Source organism: Triturus cristatus, chromosome 1_2 (assembly GCF_964204655.1).
Source record: "Triturus cristatus chromosome 1_2, aTriCri1.1, whole genome shotgun sequence".
Lineage (NCBI taxonomy): Eukaryota > Metazoa > Chordata > Amphibia > Caudata > Salamandridae > Triturus > Triturus cristatus.
Window position 1 is genome coordinate 402537353 of NC_140580.1, and position 18761 is coordinate 402556113.

Consider the following 18761-nt stretch of genomic DNA (forward strand, 5'->3'; position numbering starts at 1 on the left):
GCAAAGCTGTCTTAGTTTGTACCGACAATATGACAGCTATGTATTATATACAAAAATAGGGGGGACACACTCTCTCCAACTGTCACACTTGGCCCAAGACATTTGGAGGTGGGCCATTCACCGCAAAATATATCTCCTAGCAGAACACCTCCCAGGAGTGAACAATCAGATAGCCGATCTCCTCAGCAGACAGAGACAGCAAATACATGAATGGGAACTTCACCCTCAAGTTTTCCTCCCTTACTTTCAAAGTTGGGTAGTTCCTGAAATAGATCTTTTTGCCACACACCAAAACGCGAAATGCCCAAGCTTCTTCTCCAGGTACCCACACCCGCTCTCCAAAGGCAATGCACTATGGATGAACTGGTAAGGGATATTAGCCTATGCTTTTCCGCCTCTCCTACTCATTCCATTAGTGGTTCGGAAACTCAGGCAGACATCCCTCGCACTGATCCTAGTAACGCCCACATGGGCCTGTCAACCATGGTTCACAACCCTGTTGGAGCTGTCACTAGTTCCACATCAAAAGCTGCACCTCACATCCAGTCTCCTCACACAGAGCCATGAAGAAATCAAACACCCAGATCCCAAACAACTCTACCTCGCGATCTGGCTCCTGAAGTCAGAGTTTGGTTATCTAAATCTCCCACCAGACTGTGTGAACATAATCAGAGAGGCCAGAAGGCCTACTACAAGAGCCTGTTATGCAGCCAAATGGAAACGTTTTGTTATCTATTGCAATAACAACAACATCCATCCTCTTGATGCTTCAATACAAAATATAATTTGTTACCTGTTACACTTGCATCAATCAGGATTGCCTTACACTTCTATCCGACTACATCTTGCTGCAATAGCTGCGTATCTACAAAATAAGAAAACAGTTGATGGACAGAATGCAGAACAATGTCATACATTCACTCCAGTACAGAGATCTTGGCCTAAATCCATCGTTTTTTTGCTCACCATGCCATTCCACTTTGAACCCAGCCATATGTAAATTAGTCTTGACCCTGTGCCTCATGGGAACAGTCCAGCCCGAACTGACAAGTCAGGTCCTCCCTGGACTGGAAACAAGCATCCTAGGACCGGTTTTGGGGTTTCACCCCTCTTCAGACAGGATAGCTTGACTCCAGTGGCATGGAGAGCACAAGACCCACGTCTGGGCAATCCCGTCCCCATTCGGGGTGACAAATGTAAAAACAACAGTTGATGGCCAGAATGCAGAACAATGTCATACATTCACTTTGCCACTGGATTCAAGCTAGCCTGGCTGATGTCGGCTGATTAGCCAGAAAACGGTCCCAGGATGCTTGTTTCCGGTCCAGGAAAGACATGGCTTGGCAGTTCAAGCTGGACTGTTCTCATGAGGCACAGGGTCAGACTGATTTGCATATAGCCATGTCTGAACTGGGGTGGCGGAGTGAGCTAAAGAATGATGATGATGAATTAAACCCAGATCAGTTGACTGGGGGTGAGTGCTTGCAATGTTCAACACTCCATCCATCATCCCCTTTGGTTTTGCTTTGTTCGCCCTAAGTTGGCAGGGTATGCCCAGACATAGGTCCCTTGCTCACTTTGCCACTGGATTCAAGCTAGCCTGGCTGATGTCGGCTGATTAGCCAGAAACCGGTCCCAGGATGCTTGTTTCCGGTCCAGGAAAGACATGGCCTGGCAGTTCGGGCTGGACTGTTCCCATGAGGCACAGGGTCAGACTGATTTCCATATAGCCATGTCTGAACTGTGGTGGTGGAGTGAGCTAAAGAATGATGATGGATTAAACCCAGATCAGTTGACTGGGGGTGAGTGCTTGCAATGTTTAACACTCCGCCCATCATCCCCTTTGGTTTTGCTATCTACAAAATAGGCAACATTTATCGCTTTTCAGAGTGCCAGTAATCAAAGCTTTCATGGAAGGACTCCAACGAGTTATACCACCAAGACTTCCACCTGCTCCAGTGTGAAATCTTAACATAGTCCTCACAAGATTAATGGGCCCACCTTTTGAACCCATGCATAAATGTGAGCCACAGTTTCTCTCCTTGAAAACATCTTTCCTCATTGCAATCACTTCACTGAGGAGAGTGAGTAAACTATAGGCACTAACTATACAAAAACCTTTTTCCAACTTCACAGAGATAAAGTGGTTCTTCGTACGAACCCCAAATTTCTACCTAAGGTAGTATCTGCCGATCACATCAATCAGTCAGTTGAATTTCCAGTATTCTTTCCTCAACCTGATTCTGTGGCAGAAGAGCTCTACACACCTTAGATGTCAGAAGAGCCCTTTTATATTACATTGAAAGAACAAAATCATTTTGTAAGACTAAACCACTTTCCATCACTTTTTCACCACCACACAAGGGCAGTCCCATATCCAAGTCCGGTATTGCCAGATGGATTGCTAAGCAAAGAGAACTTTAACAATACCCCCTAGAGCACATTCGCTCGCAAAATAGGGCTACTATGGCTTTCTTAGGAAACATCCCCATAGTTGACATTTGTAAAGCTGCAACATGGTTTACACTGCACACATTTACCAAACACTATTGTGTAGAAGTGTTAGCGAGACAACAAGCTAATTTGGGCCAGGCAGTACTAGAACACTATTTCAGACCACTCCAACAGCTATAGGTTAGTCACCGCTTTGGGAGAATACTGCTGTATAATCTATGCAAAGCATGTGATCTACAGCTCACATGCCTCGAACGGATAATGTTACTTACCCAGTAAGCATCTGTTCTTGGCATGTAAAGCTGTAGATGCACTTGCGTTCACCCGCCTCCCCGGGTACCTGTACCTGTTGCAGTTCTCTTTCTTACTTTATATGCATACGCATGGACATCTCTATTCTTTACTTACTAACTCCATTTTAACCCTCTGCGGGAAAACAATCTAACAATGAAGTTGATCCCAATGCACACTATCACCGAAAGGAGGAGTCACCTACCTCCTGACTGGAAAGACTTCTCCGAAGAAAAACAACTTGCAAACAACCGGACCCACCACTAGATGGCAGGAGTATCCAAAGCATGTGAATCGACAGGTCTGCATGCCAAGAACAGATGCTTACTGAGGGGCCGATTCCGATCCGGGTCGGAAGGGCACCGAACACGATCCGGCCGGAAAAACTATGAGGCGTGCGCTTCTTTTCCGCCCGACTCGTACAGCTGTATGAGCGAGCCAGTATGATGCGAGCTACATGAAAATCACCGACAGTTGTTCCCGGGTCCGAACCGCTCCGTACGTCTTGGTCGTAAGCTAACCGTGGCGTGCAATGGATGCGATTCACGACCGAGCCAGTACGATGCACGCGTCGGACAGCCTGTGCGTTCCGGAGTGTCCGTCTCTCAAAAGCTCCCATAGTCGGACTTCGGGGGTCTGCGTCGGAACCCCCCCCCCCCCCCCCGACACCCGCAGCCATACGACTCGCACACAGGGGGAGACACATGGGTCTCCCCCACACAGGCATGTATGGCGCGGATGACACCGATGCGGACCCACTGTAGGGGGTGCCCTTTTTCGAGACGTACCCATTCAGTCAATGGGAGCGCATGTACGCGTCATACCACTGGCTCCCATTGACTTCTATGGGAGTCCAACCGAACCGAATCCGACAGCATACGTGCGCATTGTACTCGCTCGGTCGGACTGTAGGGGTCCGGCTCGGTCGGAAAACACTCCGGATCCGACTCGGTCGGAGTGCTTTCCGCCCCGGATTGGAATCAGCCCCTGAGTAAGTAACATTATCCTTTTGTGCATGGGAAATCCCCAATTGGCTTTACATACAAAACGTGTTTTTTTTCAGAATCGACTTTTAATTTAAATTGCCAGGGCCCGTGTTGTATCTCTATAGCAATAGAAAATTAAAATTAAAGAATAAAAAGTTTTTAAGTGTTTTAGAAAGGAGGGCAAAGTATTTTAAAAAGATTTTTGATTTGAAAGAAGTATGATTTAAGTACAATGGAGAATGCACAGAATCTCGAGGTAGTCACTCTCCCAGCTCTCAGGATCCAGGATCTTAGAGGTTTGGGCACTATAGTTGGGGACAGGAAAAACATGAGGAACAGGTGGGAATATTGGGTGGCGCAGCTAAAACAAAAGAGGGAGTGGATGAGGAAGAAGATGGCAATAGGAGATGGAGAGAACACTGGGCACACAAGGAACCTGTTTTGTGAATCATGAATAAAGAAGTGATTCTTGCACCTGACCTGACTGTTGTCCATCATTGAAACTGAACATGACGGAGCGCTTCACTGTAGTGGTGGAGAATTCCACCACTCTACTACTTGTAGTAACTTTACACTTGTGAATTCATTCACTGAAGGCACCACTTCTTTACTGGTGTGCGTGGAGACCTGCAAGTCTACTCCGAGATTAAATCTTCTCTTGGAAATGGTAAATAGCACAAAAGTAGAGAGTTAATCCTAGGTGTTGGACTGGATCTACACATGAGAACATCTACATATATGAATTTACCTTAGTGAATGTGATCCATTATGTGAGGCATGACTGGAATATAACGAAACAAACATGGGTTGCCTTTTGTCATGACCATACGTAAATATGTCTTGTAAGACATGAATAAATTAGTCTGATGTAGGATGCAACAGGGGCACAAAAAATAAATGTCCTATTCTCTATAAAGAATTGTTCAGTACCAATGCACACTTTTTTAATACAGAGAGAAATCTGATTAACAGTGATGCATGAAGTGCTGCACTTCCATCTTGAAGGATGCAACCTGGAAATCAACACTGGAATTCGCTGTGCACCACAGTGCTTTGCAGTAAACTGGTTTTACAGGTTATAAATAGTTGAAAGTTCTGTTTTGTTTGGTGTCAATCCCTGCCATTCCTGTAGTAGAGATGATTGATGTTAACACCACAAATTTTTAGCTGTATCTCAATAGTAATTGGAGTTGTTTTTGATCTGTGGAGAAAAATCTCTCAAAAGAAACTCTGTTTATAGTAAGCGTTTCTTGAAGATCGAGCGCGTCTAGTTGTTTTGACTGATAAAGATAACATGGTGTTTCTTTTTGTAATAAACCAGTTCTTTGTCTTAAATCCTACCTATGATTGGTAACACAATATATATACCTTAAAAGTATCTTAAGGCATAATTTACACTTTGGTGGTTTGAGAAAATCCTTATATTTTTAGAAGGAGTTCTAAAGAAGGAGGAGAATCCACTGGTGTAATTTTTCTCTGCTTCCATTCTGTTGGACAAGTGGTACATGCAGGAAAACATGTTTGATGTAGATAAACAAGTGTGTAGATACAATAACTTGTTAAGCAACTAAATCAGCGGTCCTACAATCTTTTCTGTCATGAGAGCTACTTCTGATCAATGAAAATCATCGTGAGCTTCAAAAGGCCAAGCAACTCGTGCATTGTTCCCAGAGAATCCCCCCACCCATAAGAATATTGCGGCGATGGAGAAAAAGCAATTTGCTCAAAATCACAGAAATCACTCAAGTAAGAAAGAAACCAGGACTCAAGCCAACAGGCATCTGCAGAATATCCTAGATGCTCGAATCCTGCCACTCCCCACCAAGTGTGTACGATACTAGATGACTGATCAGAAATCTGCAAAGTATCAAATTTCTCATCTCGAGGATCACCGGTGATATGAATCTCCCTCACTTGATCACAGCTCTCTGCAGGCCTCTCTCTGTAGGGATACTGCCTCACCCACCCACAGCCCCCTTACTGCTCATACAGGCACCCCAGCTCTGTTGCCCACTTACTGCTGCAGGTAGGGCTCAAAGCTGTGCACCATGATCCTGTGCTGAGGCTGCTGCCAGGGCCCCCGGGGCGTTGTGGCTGCTGACCCCCGCTGTTCCATTTGTAGAGTCGTAGCATATGCTCTGACAACGTGCCCCCCAGGGGATGTGTGAGGGCATCAGATCTCTATGGCCATCATGCCACCCAGAACCATAAGGTGCTTTCTCACAAATGTCACCTTGGATAGCAGTGCTAAGTGAGGGCAGCAGCCCTCCATGCCCCTCATGCCCCCTTGACAATTAGACACCCTCTCACGTTTTCTGCCCAGGAGGCCATAGTAAGGGTGGCCTGAGCGGCAGGATACCGGTCGACTCTGGAGCACTTTTTGCATCACGCTTGCATATTGTGGAGGCGAGTTCCTTGATGTACAAGCATGGACAGAATGCCCATCTTGGCGCTGCCCAAGAAGTCTTCCTATGTGGGATAAAGACACAGTTGTCTTGTTGAGGCCGCTGCTTCACATTTCCCCTTGTTGATAGTCAGATGACCCCTGGAGCAGTTATCTGTAGCTTTGGCGGGGGGAAGGCAAAGGCTGCACATACCATCCACCCTCCGCCAATAATGTAAGGACTGAACTTTGTGGGAATTAATAACCTCGGCCATAGAACAGAAACTGCTTTACTTAAAATATATGACCTTGCCCTTTGCATACCTGATCTTACTTATGAAACATAATACAGACTTCGATGCCATAAATCAAAGCCGCTCCAATGTTTTCATTTGAATGTGTTGTTCTACTCCTTGTGATTTCTGGTGTCACACTAGTCTCTTTCTTGATTCACCTCTTTCCTGTCCACTGCAATTCTAATTGAAACTCCTCATTGCTGACAAAACATCTGGTCACTTTTTGCGTTTTGCAACATACCTTGCCTCATTTAATCTCCTATTCTCCCTAATATCTCTTTAGACCCCCTTCTTTAATTACTCATCAACCACAACCTCTTTTGCCATTATTTTGCAGTATATCCTCAGCTAAAAGACATAATCTATGTAAGGTTCCTGAATACTGCTTTCTTTGTAAGGGATAACCTGATTGGCTACAAACGTCTTCAGACTCCGATCCTATAATAATAAAAACTGTCCGTATTCCTCTCCATAGGCAATATCAGCCTTCCTACCACTTAGACCCCTATTCTCATTCTGGAAAAACCTCATTCACGCTAATCCTCAAAATCAAAAGTGTAGCTGTTAGTAGTCAGTACAGTTTGTTTTTTCCTCTATCTTTTCCAATGCCAGGTCCCTGTAATCCTTCGTATAATGAATAGAGTAGTGCGAGCCACCATAGGTTCCTGATATGATTTCACAAGGCTGTTTTTCTTTTGGTCGCTTTCAAGTCCAGAACCCTGTTGCCTATTGCACATCTAGCAGAAATCCTGTTTACCTGATCACTGTCCACTGGATGATGCTTCATTGGTTCCCAGTACATTATAGAGTTTCTTTCAACAACCCTCTACCTCTCCCACAAGAAGACACACCAGAATGTTCTGTTCATTCAGAAAAACTAAACCTCTTTCACAAGACATTGATACGTTGAAGCAAAAAAATGCAGATTGTGCAACATAATTCTAGAAAACGAACTTTGCAGTGTACTTCCTATTTATATACCCTGTCACCAGGCTTCAATTAAGCCTTTGTGAAAAGAACTTCTAAAAGTCCATTACTTAAACATAGGAAGTGTCTCACTTTTTTGAGAAGATAAAAAAACTTCAAAGAATAAACTTTGGGAGTCAATGTGCTCATTGACAAAAAATGGGAGTTGGTAGTTTACCACATGCTAGATGTGTGATCCTTTCTAAGTGTTATAAATTATTAAAGCAGAGTGGAGGCAGGAGCAGCCAATTGGATTTGTAAGCATCACACTACACCACCTGGTATGGGGCCTCTGTTCCTTCGCAGGAGATAGGCCTATCGTTTTCTGTGGAACATGCACTAGTTACCAGTGAAGATCAAGATTAAATTCGAGTTTGTTACCATAGTGCATTAATCAGATGTACGACAGTTGGAAATTGCAACTCGCAAATTGCGTCTAATTGCGAGTCGCAATTGCCAATGTACAACGGGGTCTGAGACACTGTTTGCAATTCCCAATGGGGTCGCAAATTGCATGCCTCATGCATATTGCTACCCCATTGGGAATGGCTGGCACTCCCAGGGATGGTGGCCTGCTGGGGTCAGCAGACCTCAAATTCTGGGACTGCTTTTAAATAAAGCATTTTTTTTAATGCAGCCCGTTTTCCTTGAAGGAAAATGGGAAGCATTTAAAAAAAAAAAAAAAATTAAACGTTTTTGTTTCATTTCTTAAGAGTAGGTAGTGAGTGGTCCCTGGGACCACTGCCTGCTCTGAAAAAATGTTTGCCCACCCATTCACAAAGGGGAAGGGGTCCGTTTGCGAATGATTTAGGTTGAAGAGGGTGGTAACTGAGTGTTTTGTGACTGCAATTGCGGTCGCAAAATATTCTTACATAGGGTACAGACTTGCTATTAGGAAGGAGCGCCCTTGAAACGTCCATTCCTAAAAACGAGTCGCTAACCCTATTTTACGAGTCGCTATTCAATTAGCGACTCGCAAATATAGGGTTAATACATGGGCCAAAGGTTTTTTGCATTCGCAAATGGGTCTAAAACCTATTTGTTCATGCAAAAAGCCATCATACATCCGGCCCTAAGCTCTCTATGGAGCAATGATATCTTCAATGGACCATATAGCGGAGATCTAAAATAGGCTCTTTGTTCCAAGAGAAAAACTATAGTGACATCTTAACAAAGAAAGCCATGGAGTCAGTCACGTTTCCGTGACTGATGTCTCCAAAATGTACATCTCTTTAACATTTGTAGGGAATTATTCGGTCAATCTGTGGCATAGAGTTGCCACAGTCTTGATGTGAGCTTTGGCTTAGCTACCTAAAGGTATCAAAATCAACCTGTTTATTTAGTTTGACGCCTCCTGCAGGGAATTCCAGGAAAGTCAGGAAAGCACACGAATTCTCGTAGTACCGAATCCAGGGTGAAGTTCTCACTTTACAACTGAGTCCTGTGAATTGGGCCTTGAGAGAGGTGGCGAAGGTGATTTATTTATGGTTATGGATGAAGGTTAAGATCGATTTAACGATTTGACAGGGCAATGCTTTACATTATAATATAATAACGGTCCTTGCCCCTTTTGCCTGAAACACCACAAAACCTTATTCTCCACTTGGACGAGTCCATATTTAAGAGAAAAAGTTACATCTAATTATTGGTCTGCTCTTCAATCTGTAGTTAAAGTGAACTAAAAACAAATATGTAACAATAAGAAAACAAACGTCTAAAATATGAGTAATTACACTGGTGTGCCCCCCAACCACAGTTGTCCAATTTCCATATATTCTTTAACATAAACTACAGAAAGGTCCCTGCAAGAATTAACCAGTTTCCGCATAATTTAAACCTGATGCCAGAAGGTCAACTCTTGCTAGGTTAACAAGCTTTCTTCATTTCTTACTACCTGTAGTGAACTGAAGTGTGTAGACTGAGGTGTCCGTGTATGCCAGACATAGTGAAAAGAGGCTTCCTTTACTTCCACCGTTGTTACTGGATAACTAAAAAAGGATACCTCCTCTTATACTAAGGGTACATAATTTTGGGAATAATTACCCCAATTCATGAATGCAGATATAACCTGCCTCTGTCTGTTGTTAAGCTGTGCCTGTTAGGGTGGATTCGCCACCCTTCCCTTTTCAAACGGTTGTAACTTAAAACAGCCATAAAGACCCGTCCTAACGGGATGAAATTCACCAAGGAAAAGCCATCAACAACTGTTTATACAGTCCTGAATGCGCATATTTTGTGACTATACTGTATGCTTCTCCACATTTACAAAGCCTTTCTTCTATCACTTAAAAATATTTTCCCTCACTTATCTGCTTTCATCCAACCATCATGAAAATACTGTAGATGGTTCTCCTCCCTACACTTCCTCTAGTAGTTCAGTCTGAACATAGTATTTGTAACTTAAGGGTTAGGAATGCACATTTTGAATATCAAAATAGTTCTCCTGGGTGAGTATCTAACACATTTGTATGGGTGTCCCTCACTACTCCCCAAACACACACAGCGGGTGCACACAAATCAAACTGCAGAAGAAACCTAAGAGCGTCTGAGTTACAAAAATGTACCACAATACAGGTGCTCTTAATTAACTGACTTACACATTTTCTTTTCCTTTTGTGATTACGGTGTAAATTACGAAAGCCTAAAATAATCCTATTTCCAGATAAAACTCGGTCCCAATTGACAAAAAGTTCTTTATGAATCGAAATCACAGGATTTATATGTTTGCTTCTCAATCAATCAAAGTGATGTCAAAATAAAAGGAATTACTCAGTCGAGACCACTTTAGACATACTGCCAAAATGGCTACGCCCGCGATGGAATCTGCAGGGGGTGCGCACCTGCAGGGAATCCATTCTGGCCCGCCTTACCTCTTCAGACCAGAGATTAGTCTCTCGAACTGTAAAGTACTTTCAGGACGTTGAGAGGGCCCTCAGAAAGGCAGCAGGCACGCAATCATCTGTGGAAATAAACCAATTTACCTCCCCAGCAACTTGAACCTTAGTTTTCCTCCACTCGAAAACAGACTCAGCTGGGGCTAGCACTAGCAAACACCCCAAATGTAAACCGCTCTACTTGCCCTCATACTTTCAGCTACCCTTCTATAGCCTATGCTTTATGACCTACTACAGATTTATTCTAATCTTTTGCACATTGCTCAGGTTTTAACTAAGTATTTTCTTTTTTTTATACAATGGGCCAGATGTACGACCATAGCATTTTGCGACTCACAAATTGCGACAAATAGCAAGTTGCAATTTGCAAGTCGCAAAATGCTACGCACAACAGTGTCTGAGACACTGTTTGCGATTCCCAATGGGGTCGCAAGTTGCATGCATCATGAATATTAATGAGGCAGTCTCTATTTGCGACCCCATTGGGAATTGGTCAGCAGACCACCATGTCTGGGACTGCTTTTAAATAGAGCATTTTTTTTTTATTTTTTAAATGCAGCCCGTTTTCCTTAAAGGAAAACGGGTTGCATTTAAAAAATAAAACTTTTCAGTTTCATATTTTCAGGGCAAGCAGTGGTCCCCGGGACCACTGCTTGCCCTTAAAAAACATTTGCACATGCATTCCTAAAGGGGAAGTGGTCCCCTGGGCACCCCTTCCTGTTTGCGAGTGCCTTACCACCCCTCTGAGAAGGGCGTAAACTGCGAGTGTTTTGCCCCCGCAATTGCGATCGCAAAACATTCATACATGGGTATTGGAGTCGCTATTAGGAAGGGACGCCCCTTCCTAATAGTGAGTCGCTAACCCTATTTTGCGAGTCGCTAATTGATTAGGGTTGGTACATGGGCCACACGTTTTTTGCGGTCGCAAACCGGCCTAAATCCCCTTTACGACAGCAAAAAATGGTTGTACATCTGGCCCTATGACTCTTGCATATTGTAACGATTTTAATTAACCTAACAATAAAGACTATTATTAGTTCAGTCGGGTTGTTAGATGTTTTTGTGGCACCAACAGTATGATGTCCGCCTTCCATATTCTCTGCATATTGCTTGTTTTGTGCACACCGAGATGCGGCTGAATCTTGCATAGAGCTAGAATGACTGATAGATATGCTAAACTTGACTTTGTTTTTCTCATGTCTGTCAGTTTACCTTCAGGTCTTAAAGCACTTGCTTGTCCCTGAACAGTTTCTTAAAGTCTAGTTTATGATTTCACTAAGAACTGGGACTTGTGGGAGACACTTCTCATTACAGCAGTGCAACTATTCTCTTTACATATTTTGAGTCCGACAATAAATCACGTTTATTGATTGGATTATGGAGATAAGGAGACACACCTTATAAAGTTTATATAAAATCATTTTGGAAGTGGTACGTTGTTTCATTAACAGTAACAAGACTTACACTACTGATTTCCTGATTATTCCTTCTTTTAGTTTATTTGTGGAAAAACTTCCCAATCATCGAGACTACCAGCAGTGTGGAGTGCCAGAAAAACAGGATATCCTGAAGGTATATTAATTGCACATCTTAAAATTTCAATATTGTGTTAGTTATTAACGGGTTGTGTTCGATTTCATATGAATCACAGATTATTTAACTTTTATACGCTCAATTGCAAGAAATATTAAGAAAACTATGCCTCTTTAGGTATTGTTTTTTGGCAGTGTTTTTTCTTGTTTTTTGTCCAGGTCACTAGCATGAGGAGAAAATATAGATTTTACTGTGAATACATGAATGAATGTTTATGGGTTATTTAGGGTATTTATTTTTTTTCACTGGTGGCTACACCCAAAGACCCATCCATGGCTGATGAAAGATGCTGTAAGTGTGTAAAGGTGGTTCTATGTCCAGCTCTGCCCAAAGATAAAGAATACAACCTTGTGCCGTCTACGAATGGGAGGGCTGGCTGGGCATTCTTCGGTATGGGGAGTTGTGCACCCCTCCCTTATTTAAATACTCACCCCTGGGGGATGGATTTGCTGAGGCCTTTTTAGACTTGGTGAGGGGTGCAGTGTTGCCCCCCTCCACTTTTAATGCCTTTTGGCCCTAGGGGATGGGGTCCTCTGGCCTAATTAGACTCCAGGAGGGCAGCCGTGTGCCCCCACCCTTTTTTTAACCTCAGCCCTCTGCTCTGGGGAACAGGGGCCCTAGGGCCTCTCTGAGGCTCGAGGGAACGGGAACACAGGCCCCCTCCCCAAAATAAACACTTACCTTAAACCCCCCCCTGCCCACCCTGGTGGTGTGTGTAAAAAGAAGTGATGGTGCACGTTTCTTTTTTTTTTCTTCTTTTTTTTTAATACATTTTGTTGCGGTTTCATGGATCCTCTGCAAATTTCTGGCAACATTTAAAAATCAAAAAATGTTTTTGGCCATCTGCCTAGGTGTCAGGGTGTCCCTACCCTGCCCACAATGTATTTTTCTTTTGTGTTTTTTTAAGGACTCTAGATGGAGTCCGGAGTTCTAAGGTGGGTGCTGCTACATCCTTGTTGATGGTTGGTGGCAGCCAATCTGATCTCAGCAGGAGATTTGTTGGCTCTGTGGATCCTCCTCGGTGTGAGGTATACAAAGTTTTTCAGCAATAATTGCTCAAGAACTACTATACTGATTTACACCAGACCACAAAAAGCACTCTTTCAGGAGTAAGATCTAGCTTTCTGCCAAATTTGGTATAAATCCGTTCTGTGGTTTGGGCTGTAGCTGTGTCTAAAGTTCCTATGGAAAAGTGAATGCGGAAAACACATTTTGGGCCCCCATTTTTCTCAGCCCCCCGCTTGACAGATCACCCCAAAACCTTTCATGTGCAAACTAGTAGAAACTTTTGTGGAGCTTCGTCAAACATCACCAAAGTTATAAGCAACACACAAAGGCATTTCCTATGGTAGCACTATCCTAACTATTTCTACCCAGTGGAGACAGCCACTGGGTAATGTACATATTTTAACTTTCCATCTTCAGGTACCCTGAGGCAGATTTGTGGCAGTCTGAGCCTGGCCCGATAGCCCGTAACATGCATCAAAAAGTGTCACCAAAGGAAAGAAGACACTCATGCATGTACAGTATGCCGTTTTATTTTCCAAAGGCTCTCTCGGCGCATTTCGCCCCAGCAGGGCCTTTGTCACTGTGACAGGAGTGTAACAAAAAAAACATGGTGATATAACAAACATTGCAAACACAAGGAGATGATGGACGTAGCGCTGAAACTTTTCTGACACTCATCCCCAGTCACAGATCTGAGTTGAATCCATCATTCTTTAGCTCAATTAGCCACCTCAGTTCAGACCCAGTTATATGCAAATCAGTCTTGACCCTGTGCCTCATGGGAACAGTCCAGCCCGAACTGCCAAGCCAGGTCTTCCCTGAACCGGAAACAAGCATCCTGGGACCGGTTTCTGGGTAAAACCCTTCATCAGCCAGGCTAGCTTGAATCCAGTGGCAAAGTGAGCAAGGGACCCACTTCTGGGCATACCCTGCCAAATTAGGGCGAACAAAGCAAATACAAGGAGATGATGGGCGGAGCGCTGAAACTTTTCAGACACTCCCGCCCCCTCCCCCACATCTGAGTTGAATCCATCATCATTCTTTAGCTCACTTCGCCACCTCAGTTCAGACCCAGCAATATGCAAATCAGTCTTGACCCTGTGCCTTGCGATGTAACAAACATTGACATAAATGAAGGGGCTTGTCACACCGTTCCGTGCAAATGAGTTTACATGGGTGCCATCTTGACAAAGATAAACATATATGAAAAAACATGAAAATGCATGAAAATACAAAGCACCAGATAATTGATATCATATTATGCATATAAAGGCTGCAGTATTTGAAAAACAAATCCACATTCATGAAATGTTAAGCATAGCATCCTAGATAAGCAAAAATATCAAACATAAAACTATCACTTGTGCTGGCACAAATCTCGAGTGATCTTAATCGTTTGCCCAACAGATTGAATGGGTAATGCCTCAGTGAAGGTAACCCAAAGAAAAAGTAACCTGTAGGGTTCTTACCATATGAGCTCCATCCTTCTCCTATCTATTCTTTAAGCGAGTGCTAACATCTCCTTTAAGTCCCATGTACCATTTTCCAAAATCCAATGTTAATATCTGAGAGTCATGTGCCTGTGTTGACATGGCAATCTCCCACAATCATTGGAACACAGCCTAGACATTTGGCTTTCATTCACAGTAGACACAAAATGTCAGTCCAGGGGTTGTATGCCTAGCTTCTGAGCAATGATGTCTGGAATACATAAGTTTAAATCTTTCACCAGCAAATAGTCATATGAGTTAATTCATGAATTATTATGTCCCTGTCATTCTGGTCATTGTTGGAAGTTTCACTTATGGGCTATGGGGTTACGTCAATACTTGAAGAATATGGATGATGAGAATTCCCATTATGTGGTTGATCTTTCTTTACAGAGCTTTCTGTACATTGGTTACTGCCTCCACTAATAGAATCCTGGACATGGATATCAACTTTCAGTATTGTAACAAGTAGTACATTCCATAAAACCACATAATCCAACATCACAAAGACCACTACAAAGGCTAATGGTTTGCCCACAGAGGCAAATGAAATAAGCCGTTCAGAAGTTAACTGGAAAATCTGTCTTTAATAGCCACAACTTCTTTCTGTTAAAATACCTATTTGTAGTATTTTTGTTGGCTACTGTCCTTTTATTAGTTACTTCTTTAGGTTGAAAAACGTGTGGCTATGCATTTGACTGCTGTCTTTCTAGTTTAACTGTATAAACTCTATTGGAAGAGGGAACAGTTGTGGGGATATAGACGATTAATGAGTGTCTCTTTTTAAAATGCACTGATACAGTTATAGGAGTGGAAGGATGCTGGTAAATAATTCCAAAACTGCCCCATAATGAGTTAAACAGGACATAATGGGCATGATTTGAGCAGATAATTTTCTCCCAGCCAAATATATGCTGCGCCACACCAACACTACCTACAGGTTTACTGTCTTTTGTTAGGTGCAGAAACACTTTCCCTAGCTGGAGAGACACCATATAAATCATCATTGTGTCTCTGTATTCCGAGTCCCACCTCATACTCTACCCAAAGTATTTGATTTCTTTGAAGGGAGTCACAGCCCTGCCCCCAGCATCATGACTCCAAGATTGATCATGGGATAGTTAGTCTCTACCCAGCAGCCTACCTTTCACCAGGTGGTTACTTCTCATCAAAAAAGGAACCATATGCATTATGGGACAGAGAGTCCATGTAGTTAGTAGCGCTCTTAAAGTGCTTCCCTTGGCATTCTTGTGTCCTCCAGGGTTTGGGTGCTCCACTCCCATCAGCACATTAATGAGGTGACGTCCGGGGTTAAGTCCCTCTAGTTGTTTACCTGGCTCCTCCAACTCATTCACACATTAATATTGAAACTTGTATCCAAATGGTCTCTGTTACAGGCACAAGTAATCACTAAACAATTGTTTTATTTATCGAAAGCTGGGGCATGCAGTTTCCACAGATCTCTGCATCTACTGAGGCAGGAATATTTTTACCTCACTGTCTACAGGCGAGTGTTTTCAAACCCCTGCATCTTCTGGAATACAGTGCAGCATCATTTTATGAAGTAGTAAATGTATTATTTTGTTTGCAGTCTCTCCATGTATCTGCTGATGCAGGATAATTGGTTCTTCTCCGTGTCAGCATCTGCTGAAATGCAGTCTCAGCAGTTGAGAAATCTATAATTACTTTTAGATTTTTCAACTGAAATATTATGCAGCAAACACCCTTAACCTGAGAACCCCACAAATATTTTTGAACGTTATCTGAACCCCTGGGCCCTATTCAGTATTTCGGTAGAGGTAGTCTGGCAATGTTAAAGCAAGCTCCTTCTTGTTAATGTGTCATGGCCAAGCTGTGGTGCGTTTCACATATATTATGTTGATGCTATATCTTGGTTGCAAGTCCAGACACTGGCTGTCTAAGCTAGGACCTTTTTGCAGTCTAGTGCTATGTTCCTCTCCTCTAGTTAACCTTCAGAATCTTTTATCTGAATGTGGCATGCGGGTTCCAATTACTTGACAAAGCACTTCCTGTAAATGCAGGCTTTAGTGAGGAAAAAAGGTATTTACTTTTCTAGACCCACTTTGGATTCTTGATATAAATGCAGAAATCTATTATAACCCTTTTAATTCCCCCACCCAAGTCCATTAGAGCCTACGTTGAGCTGATTTACAGTCAAGGCAATGCGTAAGGGGAGGGTGGGGGGGGGGGGGTCCTGGTGCATCTGTTTGGCAGGTTGTATTTTTCACAGTCTCTGGTCTCGAACTTTGCTGTTTACTAAACTTGATATAAAGATGAATTGAGAGAATCCTTATACTATTTAAATACTGTTATTTTTATCTTTAAGAAATTGAAAGATGTGGCTTTTCCCAGAACAGATGAGTTGAAGAAGTTGCTCTTAAAAAAATACAACATAGAATATCAAGAACATTTACAAGCCAATGTAAGTATCAGTGTATATACAAATCTGTTTTGCAGACTAAAAGTTTTGTGCATATTCCTATGTGACAGAAAACACTGCCGTCCAGTTTCAGATCCACGTTCCTTAGGAAACTCGTAAAACCGACCTATAGACTCATGTTTTGTATTTGCAAAATCTGATTTTGCACTTGTATTCGTCACAAGTAATATCACATCAGTGAGGTACAGTTCCTGTCCAGTACGACCCCTACTACTTTCCCTTGACTCCAAAAAATAAAAATGGTTTTATTGAAACAATTTTGCACGGAAAATGAAAACAAGCAAACATTCAGCCGTGGTGTGAGGGAAGTGGATCATGCGGTCAAAGGTGAAAAAGTTGCTTCAGAAGTTCCGGGTGCCGTCAATAATGGAATATAGATATGCTCAATTACCCTGGCTCTCCGCACCAAGTAATTAGATCTTTACATTCTGTTTTAAAAAAAGAAACTTGCTTTTTAACTCTCATTTCTGGGGTCTGTGTTGGGTGGGAATTTATTTTTAGTTAAATTACAGCCGTTATCCTCTGGTCCGCCACAGCTCTTTGGCTGTTTGAGCGGAGAGGGTTAACTCACAACAAGTAACGGGATAGCTTAAAAAATTATTAGATTGTGAATGTGGGGACAATTATTGTTATAAAGACGAGAACCCTCACTCACCCAGAGGTGACATGCTTCATCATTGGGTTCCCTCTTACACACTGCAGCCGCAAGGTGCACAGTGTGGGCTACAACTCTCCCGTAGGAGAAGAGCGAGAGGTGTTTTTATCATCTAATGGTGGTGAGAGTGAGGGACAGAGTGTGCAAAAAAAGTTTTTGAACAAGTGAAATAAAACTATCTTGTGTGAGGACAAAAAAACTTTCATCGGTGTCTTTACATGATAGACATAAAAACAGTGTGAGAATAGGGGTACAGATCACCATCTGGTGTTGAGCTCGGATGTTTGCACTTTATTATTGTAGAAGTCTTTGTAGTCATGAGATAGGTGACTCCTCCTTTGGTTAGTAGTGCGCATGGGCATCGACTTCATCTCCAGATTGTTTTTTTCCGCCATCGGGTTTCGGATGTGATTTGCTGCGCTCTGGGTCGGTGTCGTTTTCGATTCCCCTTCAACGCGCAAAGCTCTCACCGTTCGATGGTATTGTTTCGATCGCGATCGCCACATATCCAAAATTCAACAAAATCTTCGAGTACGGTCGTCGACGCGAGACGTTGAGCCGATCGACGCCATCAACCAGCATATGGAAAGGACTCCATTCAAAAAATGCAAGTGTGGGGCTAAATTCCCACACACAGATCTCCACGAGGTCTGCAACCTTTGTCTCTCTCCAGAACACGAGAGTCGACACTGCCAGGCCTGATATTCTTTCAGGTCCAAGAAAACTATACTTGATCGCCGGGCTCAACGTCACGAAATGTCGAGGTCAACCGTTTTGGCGTGGGACAACATCTTCGAGGCAGGATCCGATGATCCAGAGACAGGAGATGAAAAAGCCAGCGTCTCCGAAGCCGATGAATCGGACTCAGAAGACCAGGCGATTACTCCAGGTCAGGGGTCTCCAACCTTTTCTGTATTGAGAGCTACTTCAGCTCAAGGAAAGTCCTGTTGAGCTACTAGCAAATGTTATCACGGTAAAATATTGACAGCACATGTAAACATTAAACTATGACCACCCTAAGCAGGAATATCATAGTGCCACCCAAGTATTCCAGGTGATAGTACCAGAAGATATGCTAGGGAAGCATTTATCAATATTAAATACTAAATGCCCCCACCTGACTGATAAAGTAACGTTCAAATCTTCACATGCCTTGTGGCACAAAGGACGTAACCACAGCAATAAGTCTCCTCAATTCAGCTTGACATATCTTTCAAGTATCAACTTTAAATGTGTTTTGGAATTGCAGCCTTTTGTCTTCATCAGCATATCAATTTCTGAAAA

At 42.9% G+C, this 18761-nt stretch overlaps 1 protein-coding gene across 4 annotated transcripts in view; it reads left to right on the forward strand.

The window, feature by feature from the left end:
* Positions 1-18761, forward strand: part of STAMBPL1 (STAM binding protein like 1) — a 248774-nt gene that overhangs the window by 132297 nt on the left and 97716 nt on the right. For all 4 annotated transcript variants that reach the window (XM_085605611.1, XM_085605625.1, XM_085605633.1 and 1 more), the window contains 2 exons: positions 11767-11842; positions 16709-16804. In XM_085605611.1, the coding sequence (XP_085461737.1) occupies positions 11767-11842; positions 16709-16804 (172 nt within the window). The remainder of the gene's footprint in view (positions 1-11766; positions 11843-16708; positions 16805-18761) is intronic.